Source organism: Protopterus annectens, chromosome 1.part2, assembly GCF_019279795.1.
Source record: "Protopterus annectens isolate FY-2018-M chromosome 1.part2, PAN1.0, whole genome shotgun sequence".
In the NCBI taxonomy this organism is placed as follows: domain Eukaryota; kingdom Metazoa; phylum Chordata; order Ceratodontiformes; family Protopteridae; genus Protopterus; species Protopterus annectens.
Window position 1 is genome coordinate 592,348,263 of NC_056727.1, and position 27,196 is coordinate 592,375,458.

The window sequence follows — 27,196 nt, forward strand, 5'->3', positions numbered from 1 at the left end:
CAGTTACAAGCACAATTCCTGCCAGGAAAGAAAAACACATTGGCAGATGACCTAAGCAGAAGCATCATGGATCCACATGAATGGAAACTAGATCCACAAGTATTTGCAGTAATAGCTCAAAAATGGGGATGACCAGACATAGATCTGTTTGCAAGCCCCCACAACCACCAACTTCAAAAATTTTGCACAAGGACCTTCCATCCACTAGCTTGGAAAGTGGACACCCTCTCATTCAGTTGGAAAACATTAACAGTGTATGCCTTCCCTCCGTTGCCTGTTCTAGCAAAGGTACTGCTGAAAGTCAGATTAGAGAGGCCACAAATGATTCTCGTTGCACCAGACTGGCCACGCCAACATTGGTATCCAATTTTAAGGAACATGGCCCAGGGCCCACCATGGATTTTGCCACAAATTCCTCACCTGCTCACCCAGTGAGACAATCTGATTCTACACAGCCAGCTCAAGATTTTAAACCTGGCTGCATGGCAATTTACCTAAACAACCAGCCAACACCTTTATCCAAAGCTGTTATGGATGTCATTCTGGAGGCCAGGAGGCCCAGCACCAGAAAAACCTATTCAGATAAATGGAAAAGATTTTGCGCCTGGAACCAGGCTAAAGGCCTAAATCCCCTGGAGCCGAACATTCCTCAGATTCTACAATATTTAACTGAGATGTTACACAAAGGACTTTCCTTTTCATCTATTAAGATCCACGCCTCAGCAATTTCAGCTCATTACAGCACGGATCCTCCCTTATTTTCACATCCACTCCTAAGACAGTACCTCAGAGGGGCTAAGAACTTAAGACCACTAAAGAGAGCTCCAACACCTACTTGGGATATCAACTTTGCCCTGGAAAAGCTTACACTGCCGCCCTTTGAACCAGCTTTTTCAACTGATTTAAAAGTTCTTTCATGGAAAACTGCCCTACTACTAGCAATAACCTCAGCTAGAAGAGTCTCAGAGCTACAGGCACTAATGGCAGTGGAACCTTTCATCATTTTTCATCAAGACAGAGTCTCTCTATGAACTAATCCTTCCTTTATGCCAAAGGTAGTATCCAGTGTGGCCCTAAACCAAACCATTCACTTACCCACCTTCTTCCCAAATCCCCAGAACAAAGGAGAAAAACTCCTGCACTCTTTGGACATTCACAGGCAATTACTTTACTACTTGGATAAAACTAAGGCTTTCAGAAAAATTGACCAGCTCTTTGTAGCCTATGCTACAGGATCACAAGGAAAAGCTATCACAAAACAGACCATTTCTAAATGGATAGGACATTGCATACGTTTCTGCTACACACATCATGGGAAACCAGTACCTGCTAACATTAGGTCCCACTCCACCAGGGCTACAGCTACATCAGCAGCCTTTCTCAAGGGAGTGCCAACCAAGGACATTCTGGAAGCTGCTACTTGGAGTTCAGTGCACACATTCACCAAACACTTTCACTTACCTCTTTACTCTAAGACTAGAGCTGGTTTTGCCACTGCAATTTTGCAGGGCCTACTAGCTTCTTCTAACCCTGTTTGACTCCTGACTCCACTTCCCCTCCTTAGCTTTGGGATTCAACCCAAGTGTGATGACTGCAGCAGGTAACACGATGAACATAGTACAGTTTTGTACCTACCATAAATGTAGATGTTCGAGTGTTCACCCTGCTGCAGTCCAGGTTACCCTCCCTCCATCCCCTCTGAACTAGCTGAACTTATCTCTACCACTTTATCCTATTCTACCTCTGTGTTGTATTTGCTTGTACCTAAGGGTTTTGTTTTATTTATATATATATATATATATATATATATATATATATATATATATATATATATTTTTTTTTTTTTTTTTTGTTTTTTTTTTTTTTTTTGCCTACCTTTTGGGGGTACCTGACATCTGGGGCAAGAAAAACTGAAGAAAATGGTGTCAGATGCCTCTTATATACCCCTGGTGCACTGAAGTCAGGGAAGAAGCGACAGCAACTGATGCCGGACCAAGACTTTGGAATTCGGGCCGACTGCGGGACCACCTGACGGCAGGATAACCCAAGTGTGATGACTGCAGCAGGGTGAACACTCGAACATCTACATTTATGGTAGGTACAAAACTGTACTTTCTTCTTCTTTCGGCTTTTCCTGGTTAGGAGTCGCCACAGCGGAACTCCGGTCCACTAATGATTGGCCGTAGATTTTTACGGTGCTGAGGTGCCAGCTCGACGCCCAACCTTCAATGAAGGCACGCCCATTTATGCATGTCTTTCGAACGCCACTCGACCGCGGGGAGGACATAGTTGGTAATCAGATTTATTTTCTTATGATCCATTAGTCCACTTTGTCTTGTATGATGTGTACCCACCAAAGCATGATCTTTATTCATCTTCATCATAGTGCATATATGCCTCCACACACGTGGTGAAGGCATTAGCTTACAGACTTGGTGTGTGTCAAAGCCAAGCACACTTCCCCATCACTAGTGCTGCTTGCTTTGACCATTTGTCTTCTAGCAGGTGTCAGCACTGCAGTTGACTGAATCACCTGCCTGCTATCTCCTAGGAAAGAATAGCCGTCTTCATCTGCTCAATCCCACCTTTCATTTTCAGCTCCTCGAGCACCCTGATCATAATTGATCCTAGGTCAGTTGAGTCTTAGTGAGAACTTTGTTATTTCTGCCATGGAACTTAAATTGACCAGTGCCATATTCACATCACTATAAATCTAAATGTGCTTTGTGATGTGCAGAATGTGCTCATCACAAAATTTAAGTAGACCTTTTATTTTGGCTGCCAGAAAATAATCTCAGTTAAAAGGGTTATATGATTGTAATGTAGTAGGTGCGTGCTTTGGGAATTACAGAGCATGATTAGTGATTTGATAACATGATACTTGCCTGTCCGGAGCTCATTTTGATGAGAGTTTGGTAAACCAACACTTGATAGTATTTTGTGAAGTACATAAGTGCTTATTTTTTTTGTTTGTTTGTTTTTTAAGAATGGTACAGTCTGACCACATATGTCCTGTATGGGATGGGAATGGATTGTTGGTGTTGATGTGGCAGTTTATCAGAATAGTGATAGAAGAGAACCTGTGAAGAGTATGAAATCCCTAATGCCTGGCTAAGCTTGATTCCCATTCATACTTCACAAAATCACTAAAGCAGCACTTTAAGGAAGAGGAATCAGAAATAATTTTGTAGTGCTAAAGTTAACTTTATTGTGCTTTCTTTCAGATTCTAGAAACACAGATATCTGTAGAAAAACTCAAGGAAGTTCTGGACGTACATTCTAGTGAACTTACAGAGGTAAAGTTGTTTGTTCTGCCAGTGGCATACATTTTTTTTGTTAAGTTATAAAAGGCTAGCCAACTTATACAGTAGTAAAGCAGTCTCTTCTGCTGCTGTTTATTTGTTTTTCTGGAAAACTTGATTCTTTCAAAACTGTATAATGTTATATTCATTCCTTCTCAGTGGATATATGATTAAGATGTTTAGCCGTTCTGTCTCCATTTTGGTGATGTTTCTTTCAGCACCTTTTATCAGTTTTGTACATGCTTCCCACTGATGAATTCTGTGATGTTGTTAGGGAGAGAACACAAACTCAGCACACCAGTTCATTTCTGTCAATCATACAACTGTGCTCTTAGTCCTGACATTTGTCTTGGAAATGCTCTGTTTGATATCTAAAAAGTATAACTCAGTGGAGTGCAGAGCTGCCAGTTCTTCAGCCAGGACCTGCACTGGTATCATTTCTGCTATCTGGGATAGGAGTACAATATATGAAACACTGTAATGAGTGCCAGAGTTTAAATGTCTGACTGAAAACACAGGATGCTAAAGCATTTGGTCTTTATTTCTTTTTTGTGAGATAATGGTTCTTCTGGTAAAGCCATTTACTTTCCATGTTAAAATTAACAAAGCAACTATTCTGTTATTGTAATGTTACTGTTACTTATAATGCATGTCACTTCTTGTTTATACTATACAGTTTTCTACTAGCAGTTTATGCATACTTTTGACTAACATCGTTTTTATATAGTTACAATTTCTTGTGTACATTTTTTCCCAAACAAAACTACCCTTTCCCAAATCCCTTTAAAAATCAGAATAAAAGAACTATATACAATTGAGAGATCAAAATTTGCAACACCTCACCTCTACCATAGTGGCTACTTTGGCACCTACCCTTAATATGGGTATTTATGGTGGAACTTATTTTTCCAGGGCTTGCACATAAACACATTAGCAGTTCTTTAATTATGATGCACTTCCCCTCCCAAGTGTAAAGAGTAATCCTAGATTTAGTTAACCTTTCACTTTATAACTTGGATCTTTTTGGAAAATCCACAGACTAGCCTTTTGAAAGGCAAATAATTTTATGATTTTATGCTTAATACATTCTAAAGTTAAAGCTGCTGAGGAGAGAAATGTTCCATTTCAGCACTATTTCATTTGCCTTATTTTCTGTTTTTTTAAACTACATACCTCTTAAAACATGCCTTTATTGCTATTGTATGTATATAAACTGCTATGTGTCTATCAGATCCACCCTAGAGGTCCCAGAGTGTAGTTTGTGAAGCTCTCTTAATTGATGTCTTCCTTATCTAAAATGCATCTGTTTAGCTCTTATTTTCTACTTAGACAAGCTAGACACCAGCACTCAGCTGAGTCATCTGCTTATGGAAAATCTTCATAGTCTTTATATTGGCTCTATTAATTGAACATGCTTGCTTTGCATAAATGAAAAAAAAACTACCATTGACTAAATCCACATTTAGTCTCTTGTAATTTATATTGTTCATATCAAGAAGAAACTGGTAATACATTTTATGCTTATATTAGCAACTCTGTACATCCTGATAGTACTGCCCCCTTCCCCACAGCTGCTGATCTCAACATTATTTAAATTTACCATCCTTATTCCATGTTTTCTGTGTCACACTGAAATTTAATTGATGTTACTTTTGATTGGCTTTCTATTAACAGTCAAGTTAGCTGCCACTTAGATATGCATTACTGTACGTGTGCTTTTTACCCTTGGCATTTAGAAACATGTTTTCTACTGTTGTATAGTCTTCTGCACACTCCTCACCCTCTCACAGTACCACCTTGTGGCTCAAATCCCAGTTTCTTCTGACTGGCACAAAATGTGTTTTTCAGCTTTTCTAATACTTCAATCAACTCCAAAAGTATGTCTGATATTTTTCATTTCTTTCAATGTCAGTAAGTTCACAGTACATGTTGCATCATCGGTGTTTGCTTAGAGTCCAAGCTTCTCTTAATTCGTCTGATCAACTCCTGGGCTTCTGTGTAATGCTGAAGCATTCTATTTTTGAACAAAGGAAACAGGTGCACTGGCACATGTCTGTTTTTGGACCCCTGTTGCTTGTGTAGTATCCAGAAGCTGAATTGCATTCCCATTATTGACTGAAGTTCTGTTTGCTGAACTTTAACTATTCCAAAGCCAGCTCTGTCTTCATATACATTTTTGACCTACTAGGAAAAAAAAAATCTAAAGACCACGGGATGTCTGTTTGAATGTATCCCCGGCCTCCTAATGACTCTCATTGTCTCATTTGGTCTAGTATAAAACAAGTAGTCATTTCCCATAAATATCCTGGGATCACACATTCCTTTCTTTTTGCCATAGGTTTCTCAGAATCATCTCCTTCTGCTGGCATAACTACTGGTATAACTGCATTTAACCAGTATGGTTTCTGTTTCTTTCTGGAGGCTTTTTTAGAAGCATAAATGCAGTGTACCCTGTCAGTTAACAAATCTTCCTTTGGAACAGCAGTCCAGCTACGTATTTGTGCCTTCAAAAAGTTAATACTAGTCCACTCCCTCTGACTTCTCTTGTACTGCAAAAAACCTTGGGTTGTCTCTTCATGTCCCATCTTCTAGAGCTACCATTTTCTTAAATATTTCTTTATTTGATGTCTTAGTTTATATTTTATTTTTCTTCACTTATACTCCTGCTTCAAACTTAGAAGTTCATCAGACTGATGTACTTCTATTTTTTCCAACCATTTTTCATTTGTTTTTATACAGTCTTCCAAATTTCCACTTATTTTAAACACTACTGAGGGCATCTGGTCTAATTTTTTCTCCTAGTTTACTGGAGGACATCTCCTATATTGATGCTGCACATAACATTGCTTCCTGCTGTTCATCCTTGAGGTGCTTCTCATCCAAAACTTGTTTTTCTCTTTTTCTAATTGGCTTTTTTCACTAATATTTTTATTTATTTATTTATTTTGCTGACATTCAAATAGTGTATCTGCTAGCCAGTAATGTAATTTCCCCCAAATGTATAAATGTTACTGGCTTTTTTTAAATACTTTTTCAGTTTTCACACTGGGAGATCTCTAGTTAGTTTCCCCCTTAGTCAGCCACCATCTTAGGAGTCCTCCGTCTGCACTCACTGTTGTCAGTTTATTGACATCACAGTATTCTAGGACTAGATCTGTTAACTTTTCTTTTGCATTGCTGAATGCTTGGCTTTAAGCGTGTCCTCATGACTAGGATGCATTTTTCTTTAACATATCTGTTAACTGAAATAACACAGTTGAGAGGTCTAGTACAATCTTATCAAAATAATCATTAAGTCACTCGATGGAATTTTGTAACTCGGCTATTGCTCAAACCTTGCTTGCATCTGGTGTGGTTCCACTTCCATGTATACTTTCACTAAAGTGTAGAAGGAAGCTCTCTGTTACTAAAATAGCATTTGTCTTATTTTAACTTTAAAACGGGAATTTTTAAAAGTCTAAAGCATTATCTCTAACTTTGAATGATATGTCTGTTTATCCAGACCAAATGCTAGGATGTCATCCGTAACAGAATCTCCACCATCTGCCTTGATGAGGAAATCAGTAAAAATTTTTTTTTTTTTTCTTTTTTTCCTATCTAGTTATTTGGCAGAATCCACTTGAAGCATCTAGTTTGGGATGCACTTCTGCACTTACAAGCTTAGTTACTACATTTTCTAGTGTTGTTAGAATGAGCCTTCCATCCTCAACTGCATAACTTGAACCTTTTTAATTAATCAACTCGTATTTGTATATATTCATGTAATTACAAATTATCTCATCCGCAAGGACTCTCTGTTAGTAGGGAACTTACAGCCCTCTTAGATAGTATAGCTTGTACTTATGTTCAAACATATTTTTCACACATCACGTATAGAAGGAGTAGTCAGGTCACCGTGAATGAAAAGATTTTTTGGGTCAATATGTACATGGAAAAATGCCCTGTTTTAGAAAATGGAAATGTGTAGAGAATCCAGGCTTAGTTTTGGGCACACGTGTTCAGACTGGATAACATGCATTTGTCAAGATTAGGGAAGAGAATAGCAGTATTTATGCCAGGTCAGAAATGTAACAGTTCAGAGATAGCATCATTTGACGCATCTGTAATGGTTGTTAATGTTAGGAGCATTAATAATAAAAGTTTTTTTTTAATTGGGAAATTTGCTGTGTTTTCACAAGACTGATGTTATTGTTTGTGAAGCATAGTTAAAGAACAGTGACTGGAAACCAGTTCTCTCATGATATACCTTTACTGTAACAGACATTCTAACAGAAAATCAGGTTGAGGGATTAAAGATAATTGTGAGACCTGTGATTATTACATGTTCATTGATAACACCAATACTATAGACTGTGTAACTGTGACAATGAAGGCAATCCTGGAACATAACACATGTTGGAGTGTATAGATGACCAAAGTCAAGTGCTGATGACCTAGAGGAATTCATACATTTCTTTTATGAAACACAGGAGGGAAGAATAATAATAGCTGAGGACTTAAATTTACCAGAAACCGACTGGAATAATAACCTCAGATACTGGGATCACATTTGATCGCATTGAAAAAGAACTGCACAGACTGGATCTGAACAAAGCAGAGGAAGGAAACTGAATTAGTAATAATGACCTGAGAACACTTCAGCAAGAACTTACAGTACTATTATGTCAGTAATTTATTAGGTCATATGTGGGGCGATTCCTCAAGTGCATGTCTCCAGCCTTAAGTCTGTCTTTAAGGGAAATGGGAGTAGGACAAACTCAGAGTCATATATACCTTTAACTCTACTTTCTTGTTGTGGAAAAGTAATGGAAAAGGTAATATTGGATAAGTTATTGCAAGAATTGGATCGGTTGAGACCTGAAACCATATATCAACAAGCATATGTTGACAATAGATCTATTATCACCTGTAACATAATGTTCTATAACAATCTAATAGCTGCGAAGAATTCACAAAGGGTGAAATCGGACTAAAACCTTCACCAAGGCAAACTATACCCTCCTATGTGAAGGTATAAATGCATTCCAAGCTCCACCCCAAGCTGAAAGTGTTAACTACACCGAAACTTACACTAAAACCGTGTACAATCACTTGCATATGTGTATAAACTTGGCTGTACCAGATAGAATCAAAGCCAGAGAGCCCCAAGAAAAATCAAGCTGCCATGGTGGACTTCCAACATTAACAAACTCTACAATAAGTCCAAAAAGTTGCTGTCCAGGAAAATAAAGGCAAAGACCCAACAATGGAAAAACACCCTCCTCAGCCTTAACAGGCAAATAAGGCAACTAGTCAAATCCTCCAAGAGCTCCTTTGAGAGAAACCTAGCAAGTACTGCCCAGGATAACCATAAGGCATTTTACAGTTATGTACATAACCTAAAGGGTAGGGTCCAAGCATGTGCAAAACTGGTAGCCATTGATATCACACACACTAACCCCAGAGATCCCCTCCTAACTTGGAACAAACCCTCCCCCAAGCTTCCCCTCCATCTTGCATATCTGAAGAGAAAGTCCTGGACTGTCTTCTAAACAGGCAAAAACATGAACTAGCATCACCACTAATTACATTTTTCAATCATAGTCTATCCACAGGCTTTTTTCCTGCAAAGTGGAGAACAGCTACAGTCATTCCCCTCTACAAGGGTGGTCTAATAACAGACCCTGGGAATTACAGACCCATAAGCCTAACCAGCCTCATCTGTAAGATCATGGAACGTATCATTGTGTATCTCATAAATAAAGACATAGGTGACCTCCAAACCCTGGATCCTTCCCAGTTTGGTTTCGTGAAAGGCAGATCCTACCTGTTAAATCTGGTGGATTTTTTTGAAAGTGTGACAAGGCCATTGATGAGGGTAAATGTCTGCGCACAGCATACCTTGACTTGGCAAAGGCTTTTGACACAATCCCACATTTGGGCATTACTGATAAACTTAGCAAACTGAATGTTAACCCCTTTGTTGTAAGATGGGTTGCTAACTGGCTCACAAACCAGACACACTATCAAAGTGGGTGACCACATCAATCAGCAGACTTGTTACCAGCAGTGTGTCACAGGGGTCAGTGCTGGTAACCAGTCTGCTGGTACCAGCAGTGTGTCACAGGGGTCACTGCTGGGCCCCCTACTGTTTGGTATATACTTCTCAGAAGTTCAGGTCAAAACTAAAGGGTTGTGACTGACCAAGTTTGTAGAAGACTGCAAATTAGATGCAGTCATTTAATCCCCAAATTTAATACATGAACACATTAGTTTAAAGCCCGAACCTAGGTATCGAGCAACACAATTTAGACAACTGTTTTTTAACACACTAGTACATTTTTTTATATATCTTGGCAACTTCATTTTTAAAATTTATTTTAAAAAATACATGTCATATAATTTTTACAATTGATTGTGTATTTGTAAGACATGCAGTTTTACATGTGGAATTTCAAGCTTTTAAGGTTGAAAATACACTGTCACTTTAATTCTGAATTGTTTTTTTTAATTGATGGTATTAGGTACATATAAAAATGGTGATAGTATCCATTGTTAACTGTTCTGATGAAGTCTATCGACGAAAGCGCTTGACCTGTTTTGTGGATTAACTTTTGTACAGTGGAATTTTTTATGTGGATCGATTAAACGTGCTTTTTCAACTTGTGGTTGTAGGTTATTGGCTCAAGGAGTGGATTGTTGGCTGTTACTTGTGGTTGTTTCCACTCTTTTACACACCCTTTCGTGTTACAAGTTATTATTTGGTGTGTTGATCTACCTTGACCCACTATGGAGGAGAACGGACTTTCCCCAGTGTTTGAAGATGAACTGGATAATTTTCCTTTCCAGACAAACATAAACAGTATTGGGCTACACCATATCATTGGGATTTTTTTCTCTAATCTCTTTTCTACTTGTCTAACAGGGTCTCTCGTGAGGTGTAACAGCCTGTTGGTCTTCCGAAATCGGATCCACTTGCACTTACCTGTCCTGTATTCTTATATATTTCAGGATGTGGGCAGTCCTAGGAGAGTAGGTGTCAGAGCTTTGACTCCAAAGGTATTCGTGCTCTGCAGGACCAGGGCTTCATAGAACCTCCTCTTATAGATCCTATCAGTGTCCCTGAAGCACTGTCTGACTGCCCATCTATCGAGGCAGTAAGGAGGCGTTTTTATCGTGGCACTTAGTTTTAGTTAAGCCGGTTCAGACATCTGTCTGGCTGCAAAGCATAATTTCCAGAGGTTATTCCAACCATCTTTTTCTTGTTTGGGATATGAACAGTGTATATGTAGAGACGTCAAAGTCTCGGATAGTCATGGTTCAGTCCATCCGGCCACCTATGCGCTAGGATGATTAGATGTACTTTTTACCTTTTTTTCAGGATACATCATCAAATTAAACAAGTGCTTCTGTAGTTTTTCTCCAATTCTAGCTAGAAGTCGATTTCTACCAATTCTAAGGTCTGTTCTTCGGGCTCACCGCAGCCACTAAGCTGTTTTCCAGATGCATGGCAGTAGTGGCTGCCCAAATGGGAATCAAGGGTTTTTTCAGGTGTCTCTGTATCTGAACATCAATCCCTTTTCTACTCCAACTGTTACAAGTTGGGAATTACCTGTTTTCAAATCTCCAGATTCCTAAGCGTTACTACAACCTGTCAAGACTGAAACTATCCCAAGGAGCTCTGTACATAATTTGGAATTCATGACTTCTCACTTGAATACCACAAACCAGGCAGCTTCTTTGAATTTTCACTGCATCACTTCAGTTAGAAATCAAGGGTGGGACTCAGTGTCACTCCTATTTCCCCCCAGCAAGATTAACTCGGCATGCTTGTGGTGCTTTTTCTTTTCAGTCCCTATGTGCTTCTATAAAACCAGTTTACAAATGTTATCTTCGCTAGTGGATCCAGTCGAACATCACATTTCTAGGCAGGTTGTTCTCCTCCCACTCCCTCCATAGCCACAGTGAACCCAGATACTTCCCATCTAGTATGGGGAGGTGGGTCAAGAGAATGATGGCCCCAAGCACTTAGTCTTCGGGAGGCTGGGTTGCGTAGCAGTGTCCTACAGTTGGCAGTACTTCTTGCACTGCAAGTCCTTTTTTGGATGTTTTCCATGTGGGGACCATTGCAATACATACTGCCAACATTCCAGTAACTTAGTATAGCACAAGCAATGATGTACAGATGGGCCGTAAGGGTTTCAAAATGGGTGATTCCTTCAGACTGCTTTCTAGTTGCAACACACACTGGAAATCAAATTCTTTGGCAGTCAGACTCAGTAGGCCTAATCTGTTTCTTCATGAGTGGTCCCTCAATCAATCAATTGCGAGCCTGATTTTTAGCCGGTGGGGCCACCATTGTTACGTCCTTGCGTCCCCTAACTACAAATACAGCCACTATTTCTCTCTAATTTTCCTTGTGGAGGCTTGGTTTCGTGGTTGGCCCCTCCTGTCTTATTTATGCTTTTTTCCACTCTACCAGTGATCCCAAAGTTACTGCAAAAGCAAACAATGTGATGGCCTTTTCTAGTTTGGTTCTTCTGTCTTCAATCTTTTTGTTATCTGAATTATCTTCAATGGATGCTAGAGCCATTTGGGATCTCTTATCTTACCCTTAGCAGATCCAGCATTCTGATCTCCATGCCCCCAAACTGACGGTATTGTTTCTGTACTTCCAGTGGTTATAAGATGGTGCTTGTTTGCTTCCTTTGTTTGTGTCATTAGCCAGCAAGTCCAGGACCTGTACTATTTATTGTTTAGCCTGACATATATAATGCACGCTTCTGCTCTCATTCTCTCGCTTGCTGTCTCTGTCTTTCTCTCCTCACCCCTTTTACTTCTCTGGCAATATGAAAAGTTTATTGTAAAATGATATCTGTTGACCCATTCGGACTATCCCGGCTAACAAATGGGAAGTGATGATAAATACATTTTCCATATGGGTTTCCTTTTTGAACTCTGAAATCTCACTCTGCCACTACTACTTTTTCCTTTCTGGCTAACCTTTTTAAGGAGAAGGCAAGTCCTTTTCTACTGTCAAACTGAACCAATCCTGCCTTTTTGCCTGAAGTAGCCATGGAGTCAAGTATTAACCAGTATTATAATTACCGGTCTTCTTTTCAAATCCTTGCAGTAAGATTTTTGATATGGGCTTCTAAGGGGACACTGATCCTTTTAGCTCGTATTCTGACCATCCTTGTTTTCTCAGCAGTCCTTTCAGGAAGGAGTTAGTTTCTCTTCCATCAAGTTGCGACTGGATGTCATATCCAACTTTCTTACTGGAAATGAATTCTTCTCTTAGCAAAATTCCAGCTTATGCAATGCCTTTATAAGGGATTTTTTTCTTTTTAGACCCCCCCCCCCCCCCCGTAAAAGGCCTTACTTTCCCTTGAGATCTCGCATTGGTACTCTAGGGGCTGACTCAGAAGCCTTTTGAGCCAGTTGATAATGCTGACATTAGTCTGTTTTCTTCTGACAATAATCCTTTGCTAGTTAACTTTAGCGAAAGAGTTTCTGTACTCCAGGCTTTACCTGCTTAAGCCTCCCTGCATCCTTGTCTATAAGATAGGATGTCCTTCTGTTCTCATGTTGCAGTATTCACAACTTTTGGGTTATCCTGTACTTAGCTACCCAAATGTCCAGCCAGTATACAAATGCTTTAATCATTGCAAGGTATGTGGCAAGTCTGACGTTGGCAATAGGGTGCGTGGGCCATAACATTGACATCTGCATGTACCTTTCCTCAGAACTTCTCTGCTGCCAGTCGAATGTCAGCTGTTCCTGCCGTCGAATCTTCATATTTAAGATAAGTATCCCATTGGGGCGGTTTTCTTTTTATCTTTTTGGTTCACTGCATACTTACTTAGATTCATGTAATCCAGGAAAGGAAAGTGTAGGTTCGGACAGCAGATCCCCCATAAGGATGTCCACAACCTTCGCCTTTTCTGTTCAGGGCCCAACCTTGACCACAAAACCTGCTCCGTTTTTCATGCCTTTGTTCCATAAACTCTCAGTGGACGTCTGCATGCCCTAAATATCTACTTAGAAAAACAGTTTCTTAAACTTCTGGCTGTGGCAATGGAAGAGCCGTCCTGTCAGACCGTCAAGCCACCAAAAAAGAAGGCCAAAGTTTCCAGGCCTGAACCTACTGCTGCACCTCCTCCACCTAACATTCCCTCTGAGGAATGTACAGAACTAGCCGAGGTGGGTATAGCTGGTACCATTCAGGAGGCCAAATAACCTAGGGCTGAAAGCACGTCCATGGAGGTTTTGCAGACGTCTGGTGCCGACAACGAGGGGGAACCTCTGCTCACAATGGACGTCCAGACTGGTCCTTCCACTTCTTCAAAACAGTCTGACCCCAGGTCCTCCTTAGGCCCTATGCCCGCCAGGCCTACTTCTTCCTTAAAAATGAAATAAAAGACAAAACAGGTCTCTCCTCCTTCAGTAAGCCTGCCTGATTGGCAAGATTTCTCTCAAAGCTTATTTAATGCCTTCATGGCCCTTAGGCCTTCTATGCCTGCTTCCCCTCTGGCTGCCTTTCCACTTATTAGTGCTAGTTCTCAGACTGAAAATACTTTTCCTCTTGAAGCCGAGGACTTTTCAGATGACTCTGTTTCCTATGCCTCTCCGATACCTTCCCCTCTTGCGTATGCCTCTCCCGAGGAGGTCTCTGAGGCAGACTACCCTGGAGAGGACCTCACCTGTGTTTAAACCATCTCTAAAATGAGAGAGTTTTTTAAATAGGATTCCTCTGAAATGTCTGAAGTTCAAAAGAGGTATTATGAACGCTTACAAATAGACACCCTTCACCTTCTGCCATCCCTCCAGTCTTACCAACCTTTTTAGATGCCTTCATTGCAGCCTCTCAAAACCCTGAAGCCCAACCACCAGCCCCTAGAGGGCCTGACAGGTTTTATAAGGTCCCAGAAGGGGCCAAACATCTGATTAGATGCCCTGTTGTAGACTCTGGCACTGTCTCTGCGGACAAACCCTCCATATTATTTCCCTTCACCTCTGTCCTTCCTGCTGATAAGGACAGTAAGACCTTGGAACGTATTGACAAAAAAATATACACCTCTGCTACTTTGGCTTTTAAGGAGGTTAACTACCAGACACACATTTGTAGTATGCCCTAACCCTTGTGACTCAAGCTTCAAAACTTTGGCTGATGTCGCAGACTTTCCTTCTAAGGCTAAAATATCTAGCCTAATCTCCTTGTCCTCTCAAGTGACAGGACACTGTCAGATGCAGCTGTGATGTTGCACAGGCCTCCGCCAGATCTGCAGCTTCTGCCTCAGTACTTAGAAGGTATTCTTGGCTGAGACTGCAACCCCTACCTGATAATTATCAGGGCTAAACTCCTGGATGCACCCCTGGACAATTCTGTCCTTTTTGGGAGTAAAGTGGCAGAGCTTTTCAAGACCCTCCAGCAAGAGTAAGGAATTACAAGACTTTAAACATTTGTGTGCATTTCCAGTCCCTAAATTGTACAGAATTATCCCACCAAGATGCACTTCATCAGGAACCATTCTGCTCCTACCCCTCATTTTAGGAGCAAAAAGAGCTCCTGGAAGCAGCAGTCTCCTTCCAGGCCTGTTCAAACTCCAGTTCAGAAACCTCAGTTTCTGGACAATGCAGGTAGTCTAGAACTACCTGCCTTTTCACTCCCCCGCCCCCCCCCTTGGATTCCATTCCCCTATCCCAAAGACTCTGTCACTGTCTTCCTGTCGGGCAAACCATTACCTCAGACAAGTGAGTCTTGTCTGTTATAGAAAAGGGTTATTTCATGACTTGGGTCATTTCCTCCCTCCTTAAGAGGCATCCCACAGCCCCTAAAGGACCAGCTTCCCCTTTTCTAGACCGTCTTGGACAGCTTCCTCTCTCAAGGGACTACGCAACCTGTCCTTCTGTCAGAAAAGGGAAAGGGCTTTTACTCCAAACTTTCCTTAGTCCTAAGGAAATATGGCCCATGGAGACCCATCTGGATCTCTCCCACCTAAACCTTTTTGCACAAGTACCCACTTTTTGCATGCTTACACTCTAGACTGTCTTTTTTTTTTTCCCCTTGCTAATGCCTCAGGCATTTCTGGCCACTTTGGGCATCAAACATACATATCTATATATCCCAATAAGGCCCAACTACAGGAAGTATTTACGATTCTCTGTGGGTTCTTTTGCATTTTCAGTTCTCTGCTTTGCCCTTTGGACTATCTACTGCTCCAAGGGTGTTCACCAAGTGTCTGGCTCCAGTGATAGCCTATTGCAGGGTCCAAGGGATTCAGATTTTTCCATACCTGGATGACCTCCTGATTCAGGCGGGTTGCTCCCTTCTTTTGCATCCATCTCCAAAAAGGCATCTCTGTTCTGCAATTGCTGGGTTTCAACAGTAGTTTTCCCAAGTCCAAACTAAAACCCTCTCGGGACTAAGTTTTCATGGGGTGCAGAATAATGAAAGATGTTATGAAGGAGTTCCTTCCACCCCAAAAGAAGGAAAGCCTGAAACTGTGCCTGCTGTCTGTCCTCCACGCCACTGGTATGACAGCAAGACAATATCTCAGACTCCTAGGACATATGGCCTCCATTGTACCCATGTTGCCACTGGCAAGACCCCACATGAGAAAACTTCAGTGGTACCGGAGGTCCACATGGACCCAACACTCCCACTCCTTGGACCACAGTATTCCTTTCCTACCATGCTTAAGGAAGGAGATCCTTTGGTGGTTGGGTCATGTCTCTCTCAACCCAGGACTTCCATTACAACCCCTCACCCCAGTTCAGGAGATGTGCACTGAAGCCTCAGACCAGGGCTGGGAAACTGCTATGGGCAGTTTCAAGGTGCAAGGCACATGTACAGGCCCCTTCAAGCAGGAGCACATCAACATCAGAAAAATAAGGACCATCATCCTTGCTCTGAGACCCTTCCAACATATTTTGAAACAAGCCCCCTAAAGTTGTTCACAGACAGCACTACGATGCTCTGGTATGTGAACAAATGGGGGAAACAAAATCTTAATTGCTACGCAGACTTGCACTCCAGGCCTGGGAATTGGCAGCCCAACATGGGGTCACACTGCAGGCAGTCTGTATTCCCTCAGCTCAGAATACTCAGGCAGACACCTTGAATAGGTCCATGTCACAATCCCACAAATGGATACTACACAGGGATGTGTTCCTAGACATAGTCCACATGTGGGATACACCCACAAATAGATCTGTTTGCCTCCCCTCTGAATAGACACAGACAACTTCCACTCTTTTATACCAGGGTACCCAGCCCCCTAGCAAGGGCAACAGATGCCTTTTCTGTCTCATGGAAGAGGATGTTTCTCTATGCCTCCCCTCCCATTCCTGCAAAAAGTCCTGTTGAAAATCCAGCAGGACAAACCAAAAATCTTGCTGGTGACTCCCTTTTGGCCAAAACAGCATTGGCTTCACCTACTTCTGCATTTAGCCAGGGGCAATCATCACAAAAGTTACCTCACACAGTGGACCTTCTCACACAGGACAAGGGATCCCTAATCCATCCCCACTTGGAATCTCTGAACCTAACCCTGTGGGGGATAGTTTTGATCCCTTTTAGACACCTTTACACTGAGGATGTGCTTACTGTTCTGCAGCAGGCCAGGAAACTCAATAGTAGGAAATCATATTTGTCCAAATGGAAAAGATTCTCCATTTGGTGTCTTCAGACAGCTAGACCCATTTCAAGGAGACGTCCCTTTAGTGCTGTGCTACCTGTATGAATTGTTGCAAGCAGGGCTGGCATATTCTGTTAAGGCCCACCTATCTGCTATTTTGGCTCGTCTGCCTCTTGATCCTCCTCTTGCCTCCCGACTTCCAGTGAAGTTATTCCTTAAGGGGGTACTGCACCTCAGGCCCCACAGGAGCCCAGTCCCACCCTCATCGGACCCGAATTACGTTTTAGAGAAGCTCACATTTTTTCCTTTCGAACCAGTATCAAAAGCTTATCTAAAATATTCCACTTGCAAGATGGTGCTTTTGGTGGCCCTGACATCATCCAGGAGTGTGTCAGAGTTCTAGGCCCTCATGGCAACCACACTTTTCTAATCTTCCACAAGGATAGAGCAACTCTAAAGGCCAACCCATCCTTCATGCCTAAGGTGGTCAATGAGCTGTCCCTGTATTCATCTCATCTTTTTTCCACATCCCCAGAATGACAGTGAAAGAGTCCTGCATTCCCTTAAAGTTCAGACAGCTAAGTTTCTACCTTGCCAAGACTAAGTCCCTTAGGAGATGAGATCAGTTGCATGTCTCCTTTCACCCCAGAGCTGTGGGAAAGGCAGTGATAAAACCGACTATTTCTGCATGGATTTCCAGGGTCATCTCCTTTTGTTACACCTACCATGGAAAATGTTTAAACTCAAAAATTAAAGCCCACTCCACTAGAGCCATGGCCTCATCTGGAGCCTTCTTCAAAGGGTTGGACACAGCTTAAATTTTAGAGGCAGCTACCTGATCATCTGTCCATACTTTTACCAAACATTACAAACTGGACCATATTCCCAGGTCTAGAGCAAGGTTTGCTGGAGGAGTCCTCCATGGATTCTTGGAAAACAGTTCCATTCCAACTTCCTCTACTCCCCTTTGAGCTTTGGTACTCACCCAAAGGTTGTGAGTACTGCAACATGAGAATAGGACGACGTAGAATAGTTCTGTAATTTTACCATAACCATAGATGTCCTCTTCCATGTTGCGGTATTCTATCCCTCCTATCACTTGTGTGTGTGTGTGTGTGTGTGTGTGTGTGTGTGTAAAGATGCCTTTTTGGATGACACAGGACTTGTGCAGCGTTCCTGGGACTGGGGTCCGACTGGGGCAGACGTCACTTTTATGGCCCGCTCACCCTACAGACAATGGCAGATGTCCCACATACCTTGCAAGTGACTAAAGCTTTTGTATACTGGCCAGATGTTTGGGTAGCTAAGGAGAGGATAACCCAAAGGTTGTAAATACTGCAACATGGAAGTGAAGGACATCTATGCTCATGGTAACATTTTACACAACTATTCTGTATCACTTTGGACGAACCCTTCCACATGCTTAAGTGACCATGGAAATTATTTATATCTTCTCACCTGACTGCTTAGATCAAGCAGCTTGCAAAATTACTTTGGCTAAATGGACGACAGACTTTTTCACTGGTTTGTTTTCACAAAAATTTGGAATTCCTTCTTCTTGCTAGTTCCTCTCTTCCAGATTTATGGCTACCTCATCTGTTATTTCTTCCTGAGCTTCAATTGACGATGTTTGTGCTGCAGCCACTTGGTCTAAGACTCATACTTTCATCACACATTACAATTTGGACATTGTCTTCAGAAGCAGGGCTTCCTTTGAGTTAACAGTGCTCTAACATAGCCTTCCTTGAAGACCACCCAAGAATTAAATAGCTGGGGATTCTGGCCTATCAGTGAGGAAGAATGAAGGGGATAGCATCAGATCTGATGTTAATCTTCGTTCATTCCTTACTGATGGTTTATCTGCTCCATCCTCAGAACCTAGCCGGCCAATATCAAGCTCACGTCAGCCAAAAACTCTCGAGCCAAGGTCCAATCCAGAATGCTCCACTCCCTGTTACCTCAGATCTCATTTGCTGCGTTGCTGAACAGCCATGTCAAGCCACTCTCTCAGCTAAGTGTCTAATTTTTTGACAGTATATATATTGTTATTACTCTAAATTTTCTCAAAAGTTTATTCTAATATTTTCCTGCCCTATCGCACACTTTAGACTCTCTCCCTCCAATCTTTTCCCTTTATTTCCTTCTTTTCTTACCTTGTGGTAATTCTTCATTACCATCGTTGGTATTCCTTCCTTTTCTCTTTTTACCCTTTACTTGAGTAGCCGTTATTCTTTCTTTTGCTACTGTGCTTCTGCACATAAGCTATGTCGGATAAGAAGAGTTCTGTTGGTTTCAAGTAGTGCAAGGATTGGGCCGTAGGTTACCGCTTTCCCATGGCCATGACTTATGTGTCTACTGTCTTAATGTCTCCCACTTTACTGTAGATCCTCTGCGTGGGATTTGTAAAAACTTCTCTACCAGGACTCTCAATGAGAGAAAGAAGTTAATTTTGAAAGGTCTCTTCAAGTCTCCTTTCTGTGAGGCCATTTCTGGTTCAGAGGGTTCAACCCTTCCTGTTAAACCCCGCAAAAGGTGTTTTTCCTCTTCTTCATCAAAGTCATTCCCTTCTTCTCCCTCTGGAGATCGTAGGGAGTCGACTCACAAAAAGGTGAACTTGATTACTACTCCGGCTCTGCCACCTGTGACCCTGCGGCTCAGCACCGCCCCAAATGATCCTAACTACAGCCATGTCTCCTTTATCAATATCGGCACCGGAGTTCCCGGTGCAGACAACTACAGTTCCGACAGTTTTGTAGCAACCCCCTAACAGCACCATCAGTACAGGTTCAGTCCCCCCCCCCCCCGGCACTGTTGGTACAGTCCCCTTCGGCTCCAGGTATGACTCTTCTGTACTCCACGGCACAGACTTTTTCAGAATAGACATGTACTTCGGTGCAGTCCTTCTCGGCACCATCCTTATTGCTGGTGAAGACACTTTCCACTACGGCACCGTACCCTTCGGGGCAGACCTTTGCCTCTATGATGCAGACACCTTCAACTACTATGGCACCGACATCTTCGGCGCAAGCCTTTTCTACGCCGTTTCCTTTGGTGCAGACTTTGTCAGCTCCGAGCTCTACATCTGTTAAATTAGCAAGGGCCTAATATTTCCCTTCACTGGGTCCTTTTGCAAGCAGTCAGTGTAGTTCTTTCCTAGAAAGGCCAGAATCGCCATCAGCCTTCTCCATGAAGTCAACCAAGAGTCTTTCTGAGCAGGATGTGCTGCGCTTGTTGACCAGTTGCTTGTGGCCAGAGGTCTCTCTCAACTGTCGAAGTCCACGTTCCCTCATTCAGGTGAGCGTATTTTGCCTAAAACCCCAGCGTATACTCCTCCTTCGACTTCCATTCAAGTTTCGAAGCCTATTACTCCAACAGTAGCTTCCCTCCCTCTGACTCCAATAGTGGATTTCTCTTTGGAACCAGAGTCATTCTTGTGGCCTTCGGTGCACTGGGCATCTGGCTGTTCTCAGGCCAGTGGCTGTGCCATTGGGGAGGGCATTTCTGGCTCCACGCCAATTTTTTTCTATGGCACCTTCCATGGATGTGCTCTTTTTCTCTCTCTTACGGTTCACGGTCCTCTTGAGACTCATGGTCTGGGGGTGGGCTCGTCAGGGCATGGTGTGACCCCGGTTTTTAGGTTGTCATGCTTGGTTATGGGCTCCCATCCCTCCTTGGGCGGGCCAGCCACCCTCCTCAGGAGATCCCTCTTTGCAGTCTTCCCCAGAACATCCCACTGAGGTAGCGTCCCGCAAAGCATCATGCAAGAGGAAGCACATGGACTCCATTGAGGAGTCATTAACTGAAGATACAGATTTTGATGATGGGGAAGGGTCCCCATGGTCACCCTCTGATGAGGTGTCCTTTGGTGACATCCTCGAGATCCTTAGACAGAGGGGTGACTGGAAGCCTTCTAATCCATCCTCTGAGGAATCCGTATTCCTGCAGGCTTTTCGTGCCCGGCCCCCTACCTCCTGGGTCACCCTGCCTGCCAGTGGCTCATCGTGTAGCTCTCATGGCAGGCTCCTGATACCATGAAAGCGATACCCAAGAGGCCAGACAAGATACTGTCGCCCCCCCCCCCCTGCGTGGCAACCCCACTGGTCACGTGGTCTTCCAGTAGACGCTATAGTGGTGGCAGCTGCTACTAAAAAGGATTTGGCAGAAGAGAGCCAAAATGTCCAGCTGCCCAACAAGGGGTCCCGAGCGATTGACAGATTAGGGAAGCATGTGTTTGCTTTATCGACCTTCGCCATAAGGTCTTTGATTTATTTGGCACATTTTACCAGGCTTCAGAGAGATCTTATCAACCAGCTCTCTGAAACCTTGGCAGTAGCTGTTTCTGACGAAGTCCGTGTTACTGTGGCTTCACAGATAGCTACCCTAGAGTCCATTTCCAACTCTTCCATGCGTCTTATTTCTCACACAACAGAAGGGGTGGCTAAAGTAACAGGCACACAGGTATTGTCGCCAGACATGCTTCGATGCACCTTTGTGACTTTGCGGACTGTTTTAAGGCTTCCTTCATGAATGCCCCCATAGAGGCCGCTTCATTATTTGGCCCTAAAGTCAAGGATACACTGGCACAGTGCGAACAAGATGGCAAGACCTTGTCTGCCATTGATATCAGACACTCCACTCCTCAGCGATTCTATTCCAGAAATCAGAGGAGTGGAAAGATCTGGCACAAGAAATCAGAGGGTTCTTTCTGGGACACACGTGCCAAATTTTCCTTTAGAGGCAGAGGGGGAAACTCCAATGAAAGACGCCCCTTTCGGGGCATAGGAGGTCCACGAAACTGGGGTTCCAGAGATTCTTTCTCTGGCCAACCCTATCAGTGCTTCTGAAACGTTGCCTGACTGCTCACCTCTGGAAGGGGTCGGGGGTCGTTTCTCCTTGTACCCCGCTGCCTGGCAAAAGATTACCGACTCTTGGGTACAACTGATTATATCCAGAGGCTATCGCATCCCCTTCCATCTTTGCCCAGTCTCATCAAGAGTGTTAACTGACGTTCCATCCAGTCAAAGGGAAACAGCGCACAAAATCAAAAAGCTGCTACAAAGAGTGTCATCCAGATGGTCCCCCCAGACAGGATGGGATCCGGATTTTACTCAAGGTTCTTTTTAGTGCCAAAAATGACAGGGGACTGGGGACCAATTCTGGATGTCAGTACACTAAACAAATTTGTAAAAACAGAGAAATTCCGGATGGTCACGTTTAAGTCTATCCTTCCTCTTCTGGAAGAATACGATTGGATGTGCTCTGTAGATTTTCAGGATAAATATTACCACATAAAGATGTACAAACGCTCAAGAAGATACCTCTGCTTCTGTGTAGGTGCGAATCACTACCAGTTTTGAGCCCTGAACTTTGGTCTCTCTACAGCCCCCAGAGTGTTCACAAAATGCATGGTAGTGGATGTTCTTCGTGTTTCACTGTTGCAGTCATTACATTTGGGTAATCTGCTGGCAGGTTGCCCTCAGTCGGCCTGAATTCCAAAGTCTTGGGTCCTGCGTCGGTTGCTGTCTCCTCTTCCATCACGTCAGGTCGTCAGGGGTATAAAACATGCAGCTGACGCCATTTTCTTTAGTCTTTCTTGCCATGCGGTGCCTGAAGCAGAAGCATTTTGCAGGTGGCGGTCGTCCGACTAGTGGAATGTTCGAGTTTGAGTTTCAGAACCGAAGTCTTCACTAAAGTGAAGTACCCCGTTGGGGAAACTTTTTTCTTGCTTTTTACCGATGTCAGAAAAAGTTAATAATTGTATTAGTTGTGGGAAGCGAATACCTCATAAGGATTTCCATTTATACTGTATTCCTTGCTTAGGCCCTGATCACAACGTGCCTGGCTGTCGGTTTTCTGCTAGATTTAACCAAAGCAGTATTAAGCGTCAGTATATTTCTGCATCAAAGTATTTTGGAAACAGATTTAACTACCCAGAAATGTCATCTGATAGCAATCCGGCTACCAGAGTACATAAAAAAAACGCAAAGAAAAGCACAGAGAAAGGCAGTCAAGATCCAAAACCGATGATGAAGTTTCTCCTACGCCAATCGCTGGTTCGCCGGTACTCAGTGAGGCGATTTCGCAGCCCCTGATACCCGCTACCTTCGAGTCGCAGGCCTCTACCGAGACCCATGTGGAGGCAGGCATGCCGCAAGATACTCAAGGTATTGGACTGATAGATGTATCTCCCTCGGATGGGTCCGGAGCCACTGAGCAGGCACCGGCTTCTGAGGGTGTATTCAGACCTCAACATTTGTATATCAAACCAACAGCTGCAAAACCAAAGACAAAAGCAATTTCTAAAGCTAAAAAACTGATGCATGAGCCACGTGCACAGGCCTCTATGCCTAAAAAACAGATGATTAAAATGGCTGAAGACCTTATTACCTTGATCAGGGGTACCCATCTCCCTCCTGATAAGAGGCCTAGGCAAGACACTGACTATGAATCTTCAGATCAGGTTTCTATTTCTTCTGATTCCTCTTCTGATCAGGAACTATCTGTATCTCCCTATGAGGATTCTGATGCTGAGGAGTCTATTCCATCTGCATCTCCTCCTGATGATTATTCATTTAGAGAAACCTTGCTTACTTTGAGGGAGCATTTTCACTGGAAGAGTCCAGACTTCTCAGAATCAAAAAAGAGACTCAGGGATTTCCTTCTTCTCCCTCAGCACAGGCCTTTAGCCATTCCCCCTGTTTTAGACATTGTGGATGATGTGTTTTCGGAGTCAAGCTTGACCCCTGACTCCTTACCTCCAGCTCCCAGTAAGCCAGACAGATATTACAGGGTCCCTGACTAACATAACTTTTTTATTTAGAAACCCTGCTGCTGATCCTGAAACTATTTCACAGGGTCCAAAGGGAGTTAAGGCCTCAACAGCAAAAAATCCCACCCCCTCTGACAGAGATTCAAGGGCACTGGACAGATGGGGAAAAACGGTTTATACATCTGCAACCTTGGCAATCAGGGTCTTAAACTGTCAATTTCATATGCTTAAGTACCAACAACATGTTATGGGACTGCTGAAACAGAAAATTATGTTGATTTCAGAATGTGCAGAAAATAAAGAATTGCAGGAATTATTACATGCAGCTGAACAAGTTGGAAAGCATACTTTGCAATGTAATTTTGATTCCTTAGAGGCCTCCTGCAGGGCCGCAGTTACTGGATCTGTGATTAGGAGTCATGGCTGGTTAAAGGAACAAAATTTGCCTGATCATGTTAAAGCTAAATTGCTAGATGCCCCTTTACAACATGATTCTCTATTTGGTTTTAAGGCAGAAGAGGTTTTAAAGAAAATGGAAGACAAAGCCAAGTCTATGCAAACTGTTAGACTTCTTACAAGTGCAGCCACCAAGATTCAGTAGACACTGGCCTACAAAAAACTGGTCCTTTCCTGTGTCAGACAGAGCTCAAAGGGGCAAATCCAGACGCCCTAAGGGTTCCAGATACCAGGCTCAAGATTCATACAGGTCAAAGCAATGGGGCGTTTCCACCTCCAAATCTGGAGGAGATAAAGCGCAAACCCACAGAAAGCAATCCCAATGACTTCCCTCTGCCTGCACCAAGCACTTCTCTTTTGGCAGCACCCAAAGGGGAAAATTAGCACTTATTGCTCAAAATTGGCAGTTAATAACCCAGGGCAAGTGGGTACTAAACATCGTATCACAGGGATACAGATTCCATTTCCACACTCTGCCAATGGCAAATGGTTGGCCAGATCTGCCAAAAAATCAATGGGCAGAGGCACAGAAACAGGTTACGTCCCTCATGGAAATGGAGGCCATTCAGACAGTACCAGAACAGGAAAAAGGACAAGGTTTATACTCAAGACTGTTCTTGGTTCCCAGAAAGGACAAGGCCTGGCGGCCAATACTGGATTTATCGATTCTGAACACATACCTGGACATTCCAAAATTCAAAATGCTGACTTTGCAGCAGTTTCTGCCAATGCTGAGCAAGAATGCTTGGCTGGTGATTTTAGACCTAAAAGAGGCATGCCTGCATGTCCCAATAAGACAGTCATGCAGAAGATGCCTCAGATTCAAGGCTGGCTTAATGCATTACCAGTTCTCTGCACTGCCCTTTGGCTTATCTACTGTGCCCAGGGTCATTACAAGTGTCTGGCACCAGTAATTGCATTTTGCAGACAAAGAAGTATACATATATATCCTTACTTGGATGACAGTCTCATTCAAGCAGAGAACAAGGACATTCTTCTTCGACACCTGGCATTTGTGAAAAGACTTCTAACATGCCTAGGGTACACAATAAACAAAAAGTAATTACAACTTGTACCCTCTCAAAAGATAACATTCCTGGGTGCAAGCTTGAATACAACTGCCTTTTTATTTTTAGCTTTTAATTCTCTTAAAATTCATCCTGAATAATTTTGTGGTCAACAAACCCTGGTTTAAAATCTAAATTAATTCGGTTTTGAAAAAAAACAAGCCTTTCCAAACCCAAAATCAGGGGAATTGAACCTTTTAAAAAAACTTTTACCCCGCCTACAAGCAATTTGGCAACACCCTGGGTTGCATTTTAAAAAAATTTTCCAAGCCTCCAACTGCCCCAAAGGCTCATTAGTACCTAACAGTTCTTCCAAACAAGGTCCCACGAAACATTAATCCCCGTATGCTTTGTTTGGACTTTATTTGGTTCTTTCATTGGTTTGGATTGATTTTTAGGGTTTATTTTGTTTAATTTTGACATCAACTTTTATTTGGTTTGGCCTTTTTGGAAATTTGTGGTTTACTTTTTAACTTAATTAGCTGAAATATGGTATTTAAAATATTATTTTTTAGGGGGCTTTATGGTCTTTTTTTCTTCCCTGTCATTTATTTTTATAATTAAATTTAATTTAAAATTTTTAAAAATATTTATTTTTATTTTTATTTTTCCCCAAATTTTAATTTTAGTTTATTTTTTTTTATCTAATAAAAATTTTTATATTTACCTAAATTTTTTGTGTGTCTAATTTATTTAATTCCTTTTGTTTTTTTTATTTTGATTATATTTTTAAATTTTAATTTTGTTTTTATTATTTTTTTCTTGGTTTTGGTCTTATTTGTTTTATTTTAAATTTTTTTTTTTTATTATACTATAATTTTGGGAAATTTTTTTATTTTTAATTTTTTGTATTTTAAAAATATTTTTAAAAATTTAAAAACTTTTATTTATTTTTTTATATTTTTTTAATTTTTCTTTTAAAAATCTTTTAATTTTAAAAATTTTTATTTTATTAAAATTAATTTTGATTTATAATTTTTAATAATTATTTTTTTTTTTTTTTTAATATTTAATTTTTTTATTTAAAATTTAAATATTTTTTGTTACCTTAATTTAATTTAAATTTTTTTATTTTTTTAAAGTTTAAAAAGGGATTTCCTTTATGAATTGGTTTTTAAATTTATTCCATTTATTTTCTTAGATTTTTTTAGTTTTTTTATTTTCTTTTATTTATTGTTTTTAATTTAATTTAAAAATTTTTTAAAATTAAAATTATTTTGGCCCAATGTATTTAAAAATTTAAATTTTAAAAAAAGGTTTTTAAAATAAAATGATATTTATTTTTTAAATTTATATTTAAATTAAATTTGACTTAAAAATTTTTTTTAAATTTGCTTTCATTTTAATTTTGGGGTTTAAATTTTTTTTAAATATTGTTTTGGAATTATTTTTATTTAAATACCTGCTGAAATTTTGGATTTTAAATTCCCTTACACAATTTTCCTTAACATTCAAGATCTGCAATAATTCTAGTTCAAAAGGCCAAGCTAGCTTTTTAAATTTTCATACAGATTTTGGCAAAGTTTCCTTGGTTCCTTCAGGGGCCCTTAGACACCAAAATTTTCCCCCTAAAAGGAAAAAATTTTTTAAAAAAAAAAGCTTTCTTACAATTTCTTGGACTTCTTATTTTTCCAAAACAAGGGTTTTAGGGAACTTTTTTAGGTTTAACCTTTTCCCTTTACTTTTACCCTTCAATATTGGGGGAAAAAATTCTGGTGACCTTGCTCAATTTTAGAAAATTGAATTGGCTGTTTGTTCAACGATAAGATAATTGTAACCACCAAGGAAGTTATGGTAAGCATTTGGGTTATTCCAAATATCTTTTTTTTCTCCCACCCTTTCTTCCACAATTTGCTTAAAAATTTCTAAAATGAATTGGCAGCTTGTAAGTTTGGACCTGGCCTCCCTAATCCCTGTATTTATATGTCAAGTCAATGTCAATTTCAAATTAAAAGTTATTGGCCATTAAAAAAATAAACAATA

At 41.4% G+C, this 27,196-nt stretch overlaps 1 protein-coding gene across 1 annotated transcript in view; it reads left to right on the forward strand.

Moving 5' to 3' along the window:
* The window catches only part of MIA3 (MIA SH3 domain ER export factor 3), a 1,691,550-nt gene that overhangs the window by 1,032,306 nt on the left and 632,048 nt on the right, over positions 1–27,196 (forward strand). The window contains exon 12 of the mRNA XM_044060179.1: positions 3,225–3,296. Coding sequence (XP_043916114.1) covers positions 3,225–3,296 — 72 coding nt within the window. The remainder of the gene's footprint in view (positions 1–3,224; positions 3,297–27,196) is intronic.